Source organism: Rhagoletis pomonella, unplaced genomic scaffold, assembly GCF_013731165.1.
Source record: "Rhagoletis pomonella isolate Grant_MI unplaced genomic scaffold, Rhpom_1.0 Rhpom_scaffold_00003, whole genome shotgun sequence".
NCBI classification, from domain to species: Eukaryota; Metazoa; Arthropoda; class Insecta; order Diptera; family Tephritidae; genus Rhagoletis; species Rhagoletis pomonella.
The window spans coordinates 72,295,137-72,308,270 of record NW_023458557.1 but is presented as its reverse complement, the minus strand read 5'-3'; the positions used below and the strand labels follow the sequence as shown (position 1 = coordinate 72,308,270).

Here is a 13,134-nt window from a genome sequence, read left to right as displayed (position 1 = left end):
TACAATTAACTTTATTGTACAACAAACAATTTATAATACTCGCTAATACAGTAAAAACACTTTACAATACTTGTTAAAGCAATAACAACGCTTTACCACTTGTTAACACAATTAAACTTATAGCTTGCTTATTCGCAACTCACTTGTCTGCTCACTTTACTTGTAGCTTGCTGACTTGTAACTAACTCACTTCGCTGTGGCGGTGCCCTTATATACCTACGCTCGCACTTATGGCAACTCTAGAACGTTCTGCAGTTCATCGCTCATTCTCTTTCTCTCGCTGTTCGCAGTGTTATCCAACTTGACGTTTCTCTTTGTGGAACATTCTACGTCATTCCTCGAACATTCTGCCTATTTCTCGTTGTTGGCTTTGCGTTGCCGCAGTATTCGCCACAATACGAACAATAGCTTAATATTAAATGTAATAAATAAAATAAACACAAGTAATATCATTACATTGGAAATACACTATATCCTAAGTCACAGTGGAATTCATCAAAACTGCGTTGTGGACAGAGCTGCAAAACTTGCTAATATCACCGGTGAAGAGATAACTATCGAATGGAATATAAAAGATGCCATAAAAGAAGTTGGAAGACGAATATCCTCTGAATGGCAAGGAAAATATTTTGAAATTAGTAATGGCAAAGGGAAAAAATATTACACTATATTACCTAAATTATTAAAAAGACCATGGTTTCACAAATTAATCCCAAATATAGAAGCGAAACAAATAAACATAATATTATCGGGACACGCATTCTGCAAACATACGTTAGCAAAATTTAAGGTGGTAGACGGTCCTCTATGTGAAACTTACATTATAGACGAAACTCCAGAACACATCGGCTGAATTTCTTTATTCATTCTGAACGTTTGGAATAAACGTTTTTGTTTACTTATTCTTTAGAACGTTCCTGATGATATGGTAACGTATATTTCAAACGTATTCTGTTTATTCCGGCTGTGAAATGGGATTATCCGGAATGTATAAAGAAACGCAGCCATCATACTCAAATGTAATAAATATGACAACATTAGAGCGCATCATCCAAAATTAATAGCACATGCCTCTTTCGAAGAATTAGAGAAAATTGAAGATTCAAAAACATACATTATATTATCTAAATTCCTTAAACATACACAAATACTATTATAAAAACATGTTAATATAAAACGACATAAGATTAAAAACAATCGCACTCAACATAGCGAGACAGATATTATCCAGTAAATAAATTGCATACGAGATAATTTCCTACATCAAAACACATAAGTACTAATCATCGATATCAACCCATAAGACTGTGTTTATACACGGAAAATTTTGTCGACGCGATTTTTGACATTCCCTTTTGGTGTTGCTCGTTTCATTTACACACGGCGATTTGTGTGTATGCAATTGTTGTTGTCAGCTGTGAACAGCGGTTCAATTTACACAGGCGAACGAGAGCACAAAGCGTGTTGCCCGAGCACGAGCAAATCGGTGCCCCTCTCCTTTCCTCGTCACGCTCTCTCCTACAAACGTCGAGTTGCGGCAACAAAAATCGCCGTGTGTAAATGAGCACTAAGAAACTCTTTCAAATAATCGGTGGTGGCGGAATCGGCCAATAAATCTCCTCAACCGTGACGTCGGCGCAAGAGTAAAGCTGATGCCAGATAAAACTTTGTGGCTTTGCGTGACATTTATAACTCTGCCAGCAAATTTTGTGCTGCTTTTTTACTCGTCAAAATAGCAGTGCATTTTATATATTTTGCTTTAAAATTATCAGCAATGTAATTAAGTTTTATAAAATAAATATTAAACCGGCTGATTATCAAAGCGCGCAAAAAGATGGGAGTTGGCCATCTCTTCGCTTCGCGCTGTAGCTTAAACGATCTATGTGGCATGCTTTGTGCATTGTCATACAATTCATCTTATCTATCAAAGCGAATCTGTCACGTAAAGCGAAGCAAAAGTTTTAAGTGGCATCAGCTTAACCTTACCGCACATGAACCAAAAAGACAAGATCACGCGGGCAGGAGACTAGCCCGTTAGAATCGCATTTAAGGCGCTGGCCCAATGCAGGCTTGCTTTGCACGCCTTACTTTACTTTAATTTGCTTTGATTTACTTCAAAAACTCGTTTGGCCAAATGGCGGCTTGGAACGCTGTCAAAGCTACAAGCTGTGTAGTTAAAAAATTAAGGTCTGTTCCCTTACACTAAGAATAATTTTCCCTCAAAACTCCAGAAAACTAAAAAAAAATACAAGCAATCTTTTCAGATTTATTTATAAATTGATGCGAATTAATTTTTGCATTTCATAGGAATTATAATAATTATACGTATATAGCTATAGGTACATTTATTAAAAAACAAAAAAATCCAATTTTTCAAGAGACGACTGACCAGTAGTTTGACATCATAAATATCGCTAGCTTTGTGTGAAAAGTTGCTAAGCCCACTATTTGTGAAATCTCGTTATATAGGAAGCAAGCGAAATTAAGGATTAAGGTACTTGTTTTATTTTTTCTCATTTATATTCAATGGAAGGCAAATTTTCTAAGTCCAGAAGAGGCCCCGAAAATCCTATAAGGCCAAAATAATACGAAATCTTTTAATAAAGATCGAATCCTTATGATTCGTATGGAGTTTTGCTTTGCTTTAAACACGCAAAATGTTGTATTCAAAGTTCCTGTAAAATTTGTAAAAATGGACTTAGCAACTTTTTAGTCAGCGATATGTTAAAGGTAAATATGGAAACATATAATCACTTTTATTAAACTTTGAATAGCTTATATTATATATATTTTTTTTTTAATTACGTAAGCAAATTTTTGTTTATAAAAGGGCACAGCAGTTTGAATTCATTTAGAACGGGAACATACCTTTTTGTCAAAAGCCTACAAAGCGCTTTCAAATAAAACATTTGCCTATTTGAAACTTTGAGGCGCTTAAAGCAAGTGAAGCAAAGCTGCCATTTGGCTAGCATTCATACGTTTTAGTATATTCCAAATAACTTTTGACAGTTCTCAAAGCGAGGCAAGCAAAGCAAGCCTGCATTGGGCCAATACCTTTAGGAAAAAAGTTGAGCGATTTTGACATTAGCCGTTTGTTTACATTTCTTCGTTGTTTACAATTTGGTCGTGGCTTTTTACTGCAATTTTCTTCATTTTCGCTTGTGACAGCGTGTGTACACATAAGATATAGAATAATTTATCACAACGGCATGATTTATAGAAGAATTTGCATAATAAAAATGATTTTTCATGCGTTCCACAATTTCGCGGTTTTCTCCGTTCTCTTCGTTGTTTACTTCTTACAACAAAGATGGCGTCGAGATTTCGGCAGCTAGAAAATAACTTTTTTCGTTCTTTCCTTCCCGCGTGATCTTGTGTCTTTCGTTCATGCTTAAGCTTAGTATCCAGCTCTTAAGAAAAGCAAAAACTCCATATAAAATGACGTACAAGAAATGGCTAAGAAATTTTCTTGAGTCAAATTTCCTTAAGGCAGTACGCAGTTCTTCAGAAATTTAGTACGCTTTCTACTACGGTTTTCTAAAGTTTTTTGTGAAAAAAGACCACAAGGCAACCCAGGTTTGCAACAGAAATATATGCCCGTTCCATTATTTCTTGAGGAAAGAGTGAGGCAACAGGCTGTGAGGTATAAAAAATGTCAAAAAACTTTAGAAAACCGTAGTAGAAAGCGTAGTAAATTTCTGAAGAACTGCGTACTGCCTTAAGGAAATTTGACTCAAGAAAATTTCTTAGCCATTTCTTGTACGTCATTTTATATGGAGTTTTTGCTTTTCTTAAGAGCTGGATACTAAGCTTTACCGCAGAACTCCACAGGCAAACACCGATGTCCTAAAAACTGTCATTTTGACCAGCAATATGATGGCAAGTTTTTGTGTGTGGGCACTTTGATGTCTTGAAATAAGCATTTGCCGCATGACGCCACCAGACAACATTCCCTCAATTTCGGTGTTTAAAACCATGGGTGGGATTTAGTAGCGCTCACAACTATTTCGGGCTATTCCGTCCAAAGGAGTGGCCCGATCCAAAAAAAATTCCACACACTTGTAGTCAAGGCTCTACGCATTATTTTAACACTCACTTTTGTAAATTTTGGTCACTAATTTATTTACAAATTGGGTTTGAAATATGCCCTTTTTTATAAAATTCAGAAATTAACGTAAATTTATCACTCTTATTCTCCTTAAAGCAGCCACTTCACCAATACATTTTTGTATTCCCCTTCACTTTACACTTTACTGGATTAGTTATAACTTGCTTTACGACTTTAATATTAACCAATTAATCACGATTCATTAAATAAAAACACCTTCAAAATCACGCATCTGGCTTTGGTTGCATATGCAAATTAAATGGCGGAGTTCAGCTGTCAAACTCCAAAATATGCAAAAGAATGAGAGACAAAAGAAGATAGAATATAACCCAGTAAGCATTAAAAATCTAAAAAGGTGTTCTCTGCAAAAGCTGTTCAGCTCCTTTTTTTCGCAAAACAGAGAGGAGAATTCTACTGCCTGAGGGTTATAGTCCCTAAGTGCGGCCGAAGGCCGCCTACGCAGAAAAGTGTTCTCTGCAAAAGGTGTTCAGCCCCCCTTCTTTGGCAACACAGAAAGGAGAATTCTACTGGCTGAAGGTTATAATCCCTAAGTGCGGCCGAAGGCCGCCTACGCAGAAAGGTGTTCTCTGCAAAAGGTGTTCAGCCCCCCTTCTTTGGCAACACAGAAAGAAGAGTTCTACTGCCTGAGGGTTATAATCACTAAGCGCGGCCGAAGGCCGCCTACGCAGAAAGGTGTACTCCAGTTATCACGACATCAGTGTTTCCTGTGGAGACAGGGCCTTAAATCACAAAAAAAACATTGAGAACAATCGAGATAGTCGACCAAAACATCTCGGACTCGCCCATCCCTAAGCGACAGTTTTGCAAAAACATTTGGAGGTAAGAGGACGTTTTAACAATTTCCATTGTTTACAATGTTTATAATGTAATTTTTTTCTTTTATATTGCCGAAATATTTGCTGTGTATCACATCAACAGGGTATGTATTACAATCATTCAGATATTTGTATGTTTTAATTGATAACTTTACATTTAGAGATTTACGATTTCCATTGCCATACAAAAAACACCAAAATTTTCATTCCGAAAATAGAATTTTTCTTCAACTCTGCTACCAAGGAACATCTTCACCACATCGACACCATCACTAGCCTATCCACCCACCAACTTCAACGCCGCCACCAGCAGATATTGTGCTACATACATTTTTCGGTGAGTTTTCATGTGACTATGGAACGTTGCTTCTATTGCAACTGCCTACATTAGGGTAAGCACATAGTGAAGCGGCGAGCAAAGCGTCATTCGAGCAACGATTCGCTCGAAACATAGTGGAGCATCGAGCAAAGCGTCAAACGCGCAAATTTCATTCAAAGTTTAACGTTTACGAAATAAAGTGTGTTTTCTCTGCTAAAAAATGGATTTTTTATTAAATGAAAATTCGTCATTGAAGATTTTTTACTTAATGAAAATGAATAAAAGGAAAGGATTTAGAAGCTGCAGCGTGCATTCTATAAATAAAATCAGAAAACAGAAGTGTGAATTGAACCATCTCTATAAAGAATTGCGTCGCGACTCCGTAAAATTTCAAAAATATTTCCGAATGAAAATTGATACTTTCGACTACGTTTTGGATAAAATTAAAAACAAGCTTATAACAAACTGGACCAATTTCAACAAATGCCCAATCAATGTAGATGAAAGACTGGCAATTACAATAAGGTAAAGTTACATTTATATTTATTAAAATTAAGAGCAGCTACATATTCCAGTTTTAAGGCACACTAAATCCTTTTTATATAATATCACATTCAGTTTTCTAACAGTTCAAGATAATATAAAATATGTTTTATATCTCTTACAAAAACATAAGAGCACATTTCATTTAATTAAAAAAATATTCACATTTAAATCGGTTAAAAATAAAAAAATTACATTTCATTTAAACTAAAACAAAAAACGAATTTCGCTCAGTAAAAAATAACACGGTTCAACAAAATTTAAACGTGTCCGATCCCGAAAGCAGGACCGATTCAATCTCATAGATTTTTTAATGTGATTTTCAAATGAGTTTATAAAATACAAACTTCACGTGGTAGAAAAATTTTGTAAACTGATTTGAAATCAGCGTTAAAAAAATTACAAAATTAGGTCGGTCCCGTTTCAAAGATCAAAGTCACCCAAATTTTGTTGAACCGTGTAAATTGATCAATTAATGACTTAAAAATTAAGGGTTTGAAAAAAAATATCATTAATTTGCGTTACCGCCTGCGGTGTATATAAACTTATACACCACCTCCGTTATTTTAAGCCGCAAAACCATTTTTTGTTGCGGAGAAAGCAATTTAAAATGAGGCATTGAGCTTTTAAAGAAATGTAGATCCTCATCTTCTGGGTCCTCTTTTTTCTTAATTATATCAATTTTTTCTTTTTCCAACTCTATTAATGTTACGCCAACATTATCCACATTGGAGTTTTTCTTTTTGCCGCATTGGAGGTGCAGGGCTCCTCTATAATTTCTAAAAATTCGGCCGAGTCCTGCAGCGAAACGTTTTGTGAAATTATTTGTTCTAAATAGCTTTCATCGGCGCCAATGAATTCGCTTTCCTCCACCAAGTTGTCTGTTGTTGTTGTTGTAGCGGCCAGCTTGTCTGTTGTTGTAACAGCATACAAATTCCCCAAAGAGATTTCGTGGGAACAGCCAACTTGTCTGTCGTTTTTCTTGGCTGAAACTGCGGTCTTAAAAAGGAAAGGCTTTCAAAGTGGGCCCAATTGGAGTTTGCGGTTGTAGACGCTCCAGCTCCCGATTTATCTTTGGAAATCTTTTGCTTTTATATCCCTAAGGGGTTTCAACTTGTTCTATACCAAGTCTCCTACAAAGAAATACAAATCAGAATAGCATTATATTGATAACTATTTGTTATTTTCCAGATTTTTGACTACAGGATCATCCTACAAATCTCTTGGTTTCTCTTTTCGAATGGGTCCAAGTACTGTTTCAAAAATTGTCGTCGAAACCATTACCGCAATTTGGGAAATTCTTCAGCCAATTCACATGAAAGATCCTACTGAGAGTACTTTCAGAGAAATCGCGAATGAATTTTACTTAAAATGGAATTTTCCGAATTGCCTTGGAAGTATTGATGGAAAACATATTCGCGTAAAATGCCCCGTTCACTCCGGCTGTAAGAACTCTTATTCAATCGTTCTCCAAGCTGTAGCTGATGCCAATTACAAATTCGTAACAATTGATGTAGGAGAATATGGAAAACAAAGCAATGGGGGCACCTTCAAAGCTTCCTCGCTTTATAATTTAATGGAAAGTGGACGGTTGAACATTCCACCGGGTACAACTTTTCCATCCACAGCGATTACTGTACCATATGTGTTTATAGGAGGTGAAGCATATCCTTTACTGCGTAATTTACTGAAACCATATAGTAAGAATGCTTTAGATGCTGAGAAGGAGTATTTTAATATGCGGCTTTCGTGGGCAAGACGCACCGTAGAATGTGCTTTTGGAGTTATAAGCGCTAAATTTCGGCTTTTATGTAAGCCGATTGAAACTTCGCCAGAAACCGCAGAAAAAATAATAAAAGCCATATGTATTTTACACAATACCATCATTGACAACGAAGGATTCGATGGATGTTATGAAGAAATAATATCAAAGTTGCCTAACATCTCAGGTACCAGGCACAACAATAGACCAACTAATTCTGCCAGTTTGGTTAGAGAAGCATACAAAATCTTTTTGTGCAAAAATAGAATATAAATTTTCAGTATCTTTTTCTGCATTATTAAAATAAAATATATAAGATTCGTTCCACAAGCTACTCGAAGTCACTTCGAGTTACACATACGAGTTCCATAGGTAAGTTTTAGAGTTTCTTTGATATACGCTCACAATTTGAACTTCGCTCGAGTTTTTCTACAAGTGGAGCAAACCCATGGTGTAATAATAACAAGGGCGCATATTCATAGTCATATTTAGTACTCAACTAAGTCGAAACTATTCTAAGTCACAACTAAAGCTATTCATAGTCGCCTTAGTTTCGACATTTCTGGCTAAGTACCAACTTAAAATTTAGTTTCGGCTGCAGCTGCAACTAAGTCGTAACTAGGAAGAAGTATTTTATCAAATTAAGGGAAAACAGACGAAATATGTAAAAATTAAGTCGGTAGAGGGTTTCGTTTTTGAGAAATCTTGATTTCATTGCTTATTTTGAACTTTAGCCTTTGATAATTCTTGTTGTTGTTGTTTGCCCAAAAAAAGAAGTATACCGTTATACTCAGCTCAATCATCTCTATCGATTCCAATATTTTTTTTTTTATTTGAGATTTGGAGCCCAACTGCATTTATGCCTAATTTAGATAAATTTTCAAATAATAAGTCAGTTTCACGCTAGTTCTTTTAAAGTAAATTTGTGCCTAACATTTAGATATCTACTATTTGTATGTTTCACAGCATGCTTTCGATAAACATCGACTTCACATCACTGCGGTTGTTCTGGCCATTGTGTACAAATACAAGTGAGATATCTTAGCAATAGACGTCATCCTGGGCCACAGCTGCGATCATCTGTTTTTTAGAGCTGCTTATTTTGGTCTAAACTGCTCTTTTTTGACCTGAGTTGCATTAAATAGTCTTATACAACTTAGTAGTATTTGTGGTTCAAATGGTAAAATATATGCCCAAAAACTTGAAAAATATTAGATGATTGTTTTTTAAAAATGCTATTTAGTAAATTTCGTTTTGATTTCGACATTAGAAATATTCAGATTATAAAAGTTTTTCACATATGTTTTAAGATTTTAAAAATTTTAAAAAGTACGGTAGAATGCAACAATGTGGTTGAATTTGTTTGCATCTTCGTCAGCTTATTCGTTTGCAGACTAGAAAAATGGCGAACAGCCATCAAAATACTAATTCAAAATACACAAAAATGGGTGCGCGCAGCAAAATTCAGCCCTAATGGTAAGTTCATTTCATCGTGCGGCGACAAGTTAAGAATTTGCTATACATTTTCAGGCGAATGTATGCGAACGTTCACCGGGGGAAGAGGTATGGGACGACAGCTGGCATGGCATCCAGACGGCAATCTGGTGGCTTTAGCATTAAGTTGTAACCGCGTTAAGATATTTGACAAAGCTGAAGGCGAGCTAATACAGTGCATTCGTCGCCGGAGAATGATGTTGCATTTCACCCAAGTGGAAATTTCTTGGTGACTGGCGGCGATGACGATACAATAAGATTGCTTGATTTATTAGAAGGTCGGCCAATTTACACACGGTAGTAGGGCACTTTAGCGGAACCAGGTCAAAATGGACGGGAAAATTATACACTAACTGGCTACTAAGTTTGCGCTGTCGCTTTCTCTCCACATGGTAGACATTTTGCTTCCGCGGGCGAGAATCGACAGGTAATTTCTGCTTTGTATTTAAAAATATTATATAATATAAATTTTTTTCTGTATTCAACAGTTGCTCGTTTGGAAATCTAATTTGCATACATTTGATGCCAATAGCTCTCGTAACAAACAAGCCAGTTCTCAAAGAGTCCAAATTGAGTAGTCATGGAACAGCTCCACATAACTCCGCCATAGACACACCAGTTGCTGGAGTACCAAAAAGCTGTGATGACAGTATTTTAATTGATCCACGACAATCGGTGGCATATGGAATGCGTGATCGAAATTTTCTGGTGCTTGATAGCCAATATACTACAAGAGTGAAACGCTACAAGTGAAATGCTGTGATAGTAATTTTTCTTAAATTTCCATCTTTTATATGCAGTTACATTAAGAAGCTCATAGAGGACAGAGCTGTTGGTGAGGAAGGTGTCGAGTTACTGCAGTACTGCAACTGGGAAAATCCGCATTTCGCACGTGCCCCACTCGTATGGAATAGTAGCTTATGTCAAGGGTCATCAAAAAATTCCTTATGTTGTAAATAATAAAGGGAATGCCGGATTATACTAAAGCCAGCTTCCCGACATAAACTACTATTCCATACGAACACCGAAATATAAATGTATCTAAAACTGAGTAACTCAAATCAAATTGGATCGCATTTGCATAATATACCTAATATTGGAATCTGTTTTGATCGTAAAAAATTCAACTTGCAATCATATAGATTATAGTTTTGAAAGAAATTGTGTAAAAATTGTTAATAGCAATCTGCCTTAAATTTATGTTCCCCATGTAACGGGTATAAAATACGTTAAATCCGCACTATCTGCATTAACAAAAAATATACATTGGAATATTTAAAATAAAACGATTCATATTTATTTTCTAATAAGAATTGTTTCTTAATTGAAAGTATTTAATACTAATATAATGAAGTGGTTAATGTTTAAAAATGAATTCGCAATATGTCCGCAGCTCAGGTTGATTTGAAGAAATCCGTTTAAATTTTTCGAATTACATCTACTTGAATATAGGATTGGCAGGGTTGCATACAAATGGTAGTTCCGTAAATATTTAAAATATGTTAGTTCATTCAATATTTGCCTCTGGGCCAATAAATAATAACAAATAAAGCCGAAAAAAACAAAGTTTCAATTAAAACGAGTTTTTATAACCCCCCATAAAATTCCGATTAATTTTAAATACGAAAATAACGATATTTTTTCATGGAGATTTATTTTTTTAATATACCTTGTTTATACCTACACAAAAACCGGATTAGCAAAAAACCGATTGGACTCAACATATATTTCTTTACAGCATTTATCCCCCTGTCTTTATAGCGCACTCGATAAAGTCTTATTCAAAAGTAAACAAAATTGCTATTTTTAAACGACATTTTTTTAATAAATAATTTGCGCGGTTGACCGAAATGGAAACAAACAATAATTGTAATTTATTATAACAATAATACGAATTTAAAACGGGCTGTATAAAGAAAACCAGCCTATTGTCACTTCACTTTCCAATGGTGCTGATTGCTGCAAGAATTATTTAGCGATTTAGAGCATAATCAACACAATATATGCACATAAATATGTATTATTTCGCAGATCTCAGGGTCAGCTTAGAAATACGTTACCAAAATTATATAAAATTTAAGTAGGAATTATTTTTATTTATAACGTAAAAGCGCTATCTGACCCAATCTGATAAGTATATTTCCCCTAAAGTTAACCCATTTTATTTAATTTGTCTCTCGTGAAAATATATATTTTATTTAAAATTTTCAGATATGTACATATATTTTAAATTTTTGCTTTAATTTTTGTCTCCTTTTAATATTTAATTAGATACCTTAAGATTAAAATAAGCTTAAAACGAAACAGCACAGCAACCCTTTTCTGTTCATCTTGAGAACACAAAACCCTCTTTTGTTAAAATTCGGCGCTGCACAAAATCCTGGCTTTTATATTTTCCAACAAAATACCACTTCGCAACCCTGGATTTTCACGAAGCGTTTCATTCGGGTCGTAGTTTGGCTACCTCGGGCCATTCGGTATTGTATGCCATATTGGCTGCCATATTGTTCACACTGTCATCGCCATATTGAACACCCTGTCAACTATCTGTCAACCCTAAGATATCTCACTTGTATTCTTCCACAATGGTTCTGGCTATTTCACACAATTAACAAGAAAATGATACCTTATTCTTTGCATAATCATGCAATGAAAATAAAAATTACATAAACGGATGATCAAACTTGATATTATTTAATAAAAATGTAATTTTTCCAAAATATCGTAAAGAAAAATCGATACATTTTCACACTCGTTTTGCTATATCGTAAGCTAAGTCGAAACTACTTAGTAGAAGTCTGAAATGCGACTATGAATAGAGGTAAATTTAAAGTTGGTACTTAAATTTAAGTTGCAACTTTATTAGTTTCGACTTAGTTGCTGGACTATGCATACGCGCCAGTGTGTTGTCAGTAACTTAACCTCACTTTTTCGGCAGGTCTATTCCGGTCACGCATTTTAAAGTACTAGAAAAGGTACTAATTATTTACTACCTTTAATTCGTTGGTGCATACTATTTAAATTAAATGTAGAAAAATGTATAATTACAGGCTTATAAGCCTGAATATATGTTTGTATCGGCAGCTCCACACAGCTTGGACATATATTGTGACTTTAAAAAAGTAAAAGCCGTAAAATAAGGCAATTTCCTATAAGACTGTAAATGATTTTCTAAATATATTAAAACATATAAATATCGATAATATAAGCGAATTCCTAATTTAACCATGCAGCCACTCTATTCTAGTGTATCAGTAGTTCATTTGGCTCAATATTATGACAATGCAGCAAAAGTTATTTAATATAAAAAAGCGCCTTTCCATACGTTTTTTTCCATTGATAACCACGTCTTTTATTTTTCTACTTTTTGAGGACAAAAATTATACAAATCCAGCAATTTTAAATATTAATATTGATCTGAAAACACCAAGTTCTTTAAAAATCGCGGTAAAACGAATTACTAAAATGGAGATTTTAGATACTATTTCCCAACGAATAGTAGTATAAAAATTAATATCGGCAGCACTGAAAATAAGCATGCCAATCTTGTTAAATTCACAACAAACACGTCGCTGCTGACAACACCTTGTTATTATTCCACCATGGAGCAAACCTATAATAAATAAAAAAAAAGTTGCGATCCCGTACGAGTCCGGACTAGTCAGAAATCGTCAGAAGCAGTCAGATTTTACTGGAAATCGATCCCGTACTCGGTTCTCTGACTATTGAGAGGACAAAAAAGAGAGTAAATACCGTTCTCTCTCTGTCATAAGTTACCAGTTTTAGTCCGAGAATTTTTTGCTGGTAAATTCTGGTAAATGTGTCAAACGATCAGCTGTAGAGTGTTTGGCAACCAAATTGTAAACAAAAGAAAAGTGCACTCTGCTAATTCATAATGAAAAGTATTTAATTACTTGTTTAAGTGGATTCTAATGAATTTGAAAGTATTTTTGGTTATTTACATGTGTGAGCTGAGTGTGTTTACATACAAAATAAGCAAAAATTTACAACTAAAATTTGGAGGTTATGTTGAAGTTGACAGAAGCTATCATTTTTTACTAGAAAGCGATCC

At 34.8% G+C, this 13,134-nt stretch overlaps 2 protein-coding genes across 2 annotated transcripts; both read left to right on the top strand.

Moving 5' to 3' along the window:
- Positions 1-4,955: 4,955 nt before the first annotated feature.
- LOC118735488 lies at positions 4,956-7,851 on the top strand. Its single transcript, XM_036465278.1, has 3 exons — positions 4,956-5,048; positions 5,106-5,788; positions 6,998-7,851. The coding sequence occupies exons 2-3, from the start codon at positions 5,484-5,486 to the stop codon at positions 7,839-7,841; spliced, it is 1,149 nt and encodes a 382-aa protein (XP_036321171.1). The 5' UTR covers positions 4,956-5,048; positions 5,106-5,483; the 3' UTR covers positions 7,842-7,851.
- Positions 7,852-9,266: 1,415 nt separating this feature from the next.
- LOC118736653 (POC1 centriolar protein homolog) lies at positions 9,267-9,904 on the top strand. Its single transcript, XM_036466700.1, has 2 exons — positions 9,267-9,489; positions 9,551-9,904. Exons 1-2 carry the CDS (start codon positions 9,452-9,454, stop codon positions 9,813-9,815), a joined length of 303 nt encoding a protein of 100 aa, XP_036322593.1. The 5' UTR covers positions 9,267-9,451; the 3' UTR covers positions 9,816-9,904.
- The last annotated feature ends 3,230 nt before the right edge of the window (positions 9,905-13,134 follow it).

Bases quoted from the DNA above. Each gene is read 5' to 3' on its own strand.
- LOC118735488 (XM_036465278.1), top strand. From the start codon at position 5,484: ATGGATTTTTTATTAAATGAAAATTCGTCATTGAAGATTTTTTACTTA. The intron at 5,789-6,997 runs GTAAAGTTACAT...GTTATTTTCCAG, and splicing joins AGACTGGCAATTACAATAAG to ATTTTTGACTACAGGATCAT.
- LOC118736653 (XM_036466700.1), top strand. From the start codon at position 9,452: ATGGTAGACATTTTGCTTCCGCGGGCGAGAATCGACAG. The intron at 9,490-9,550 runs GTAATTTCTGCT...TGTATTCAACAG, and splicing joins CCGCGGGCGAGAATCGACAG to TTGCTCGTTTGGAAATCTAA.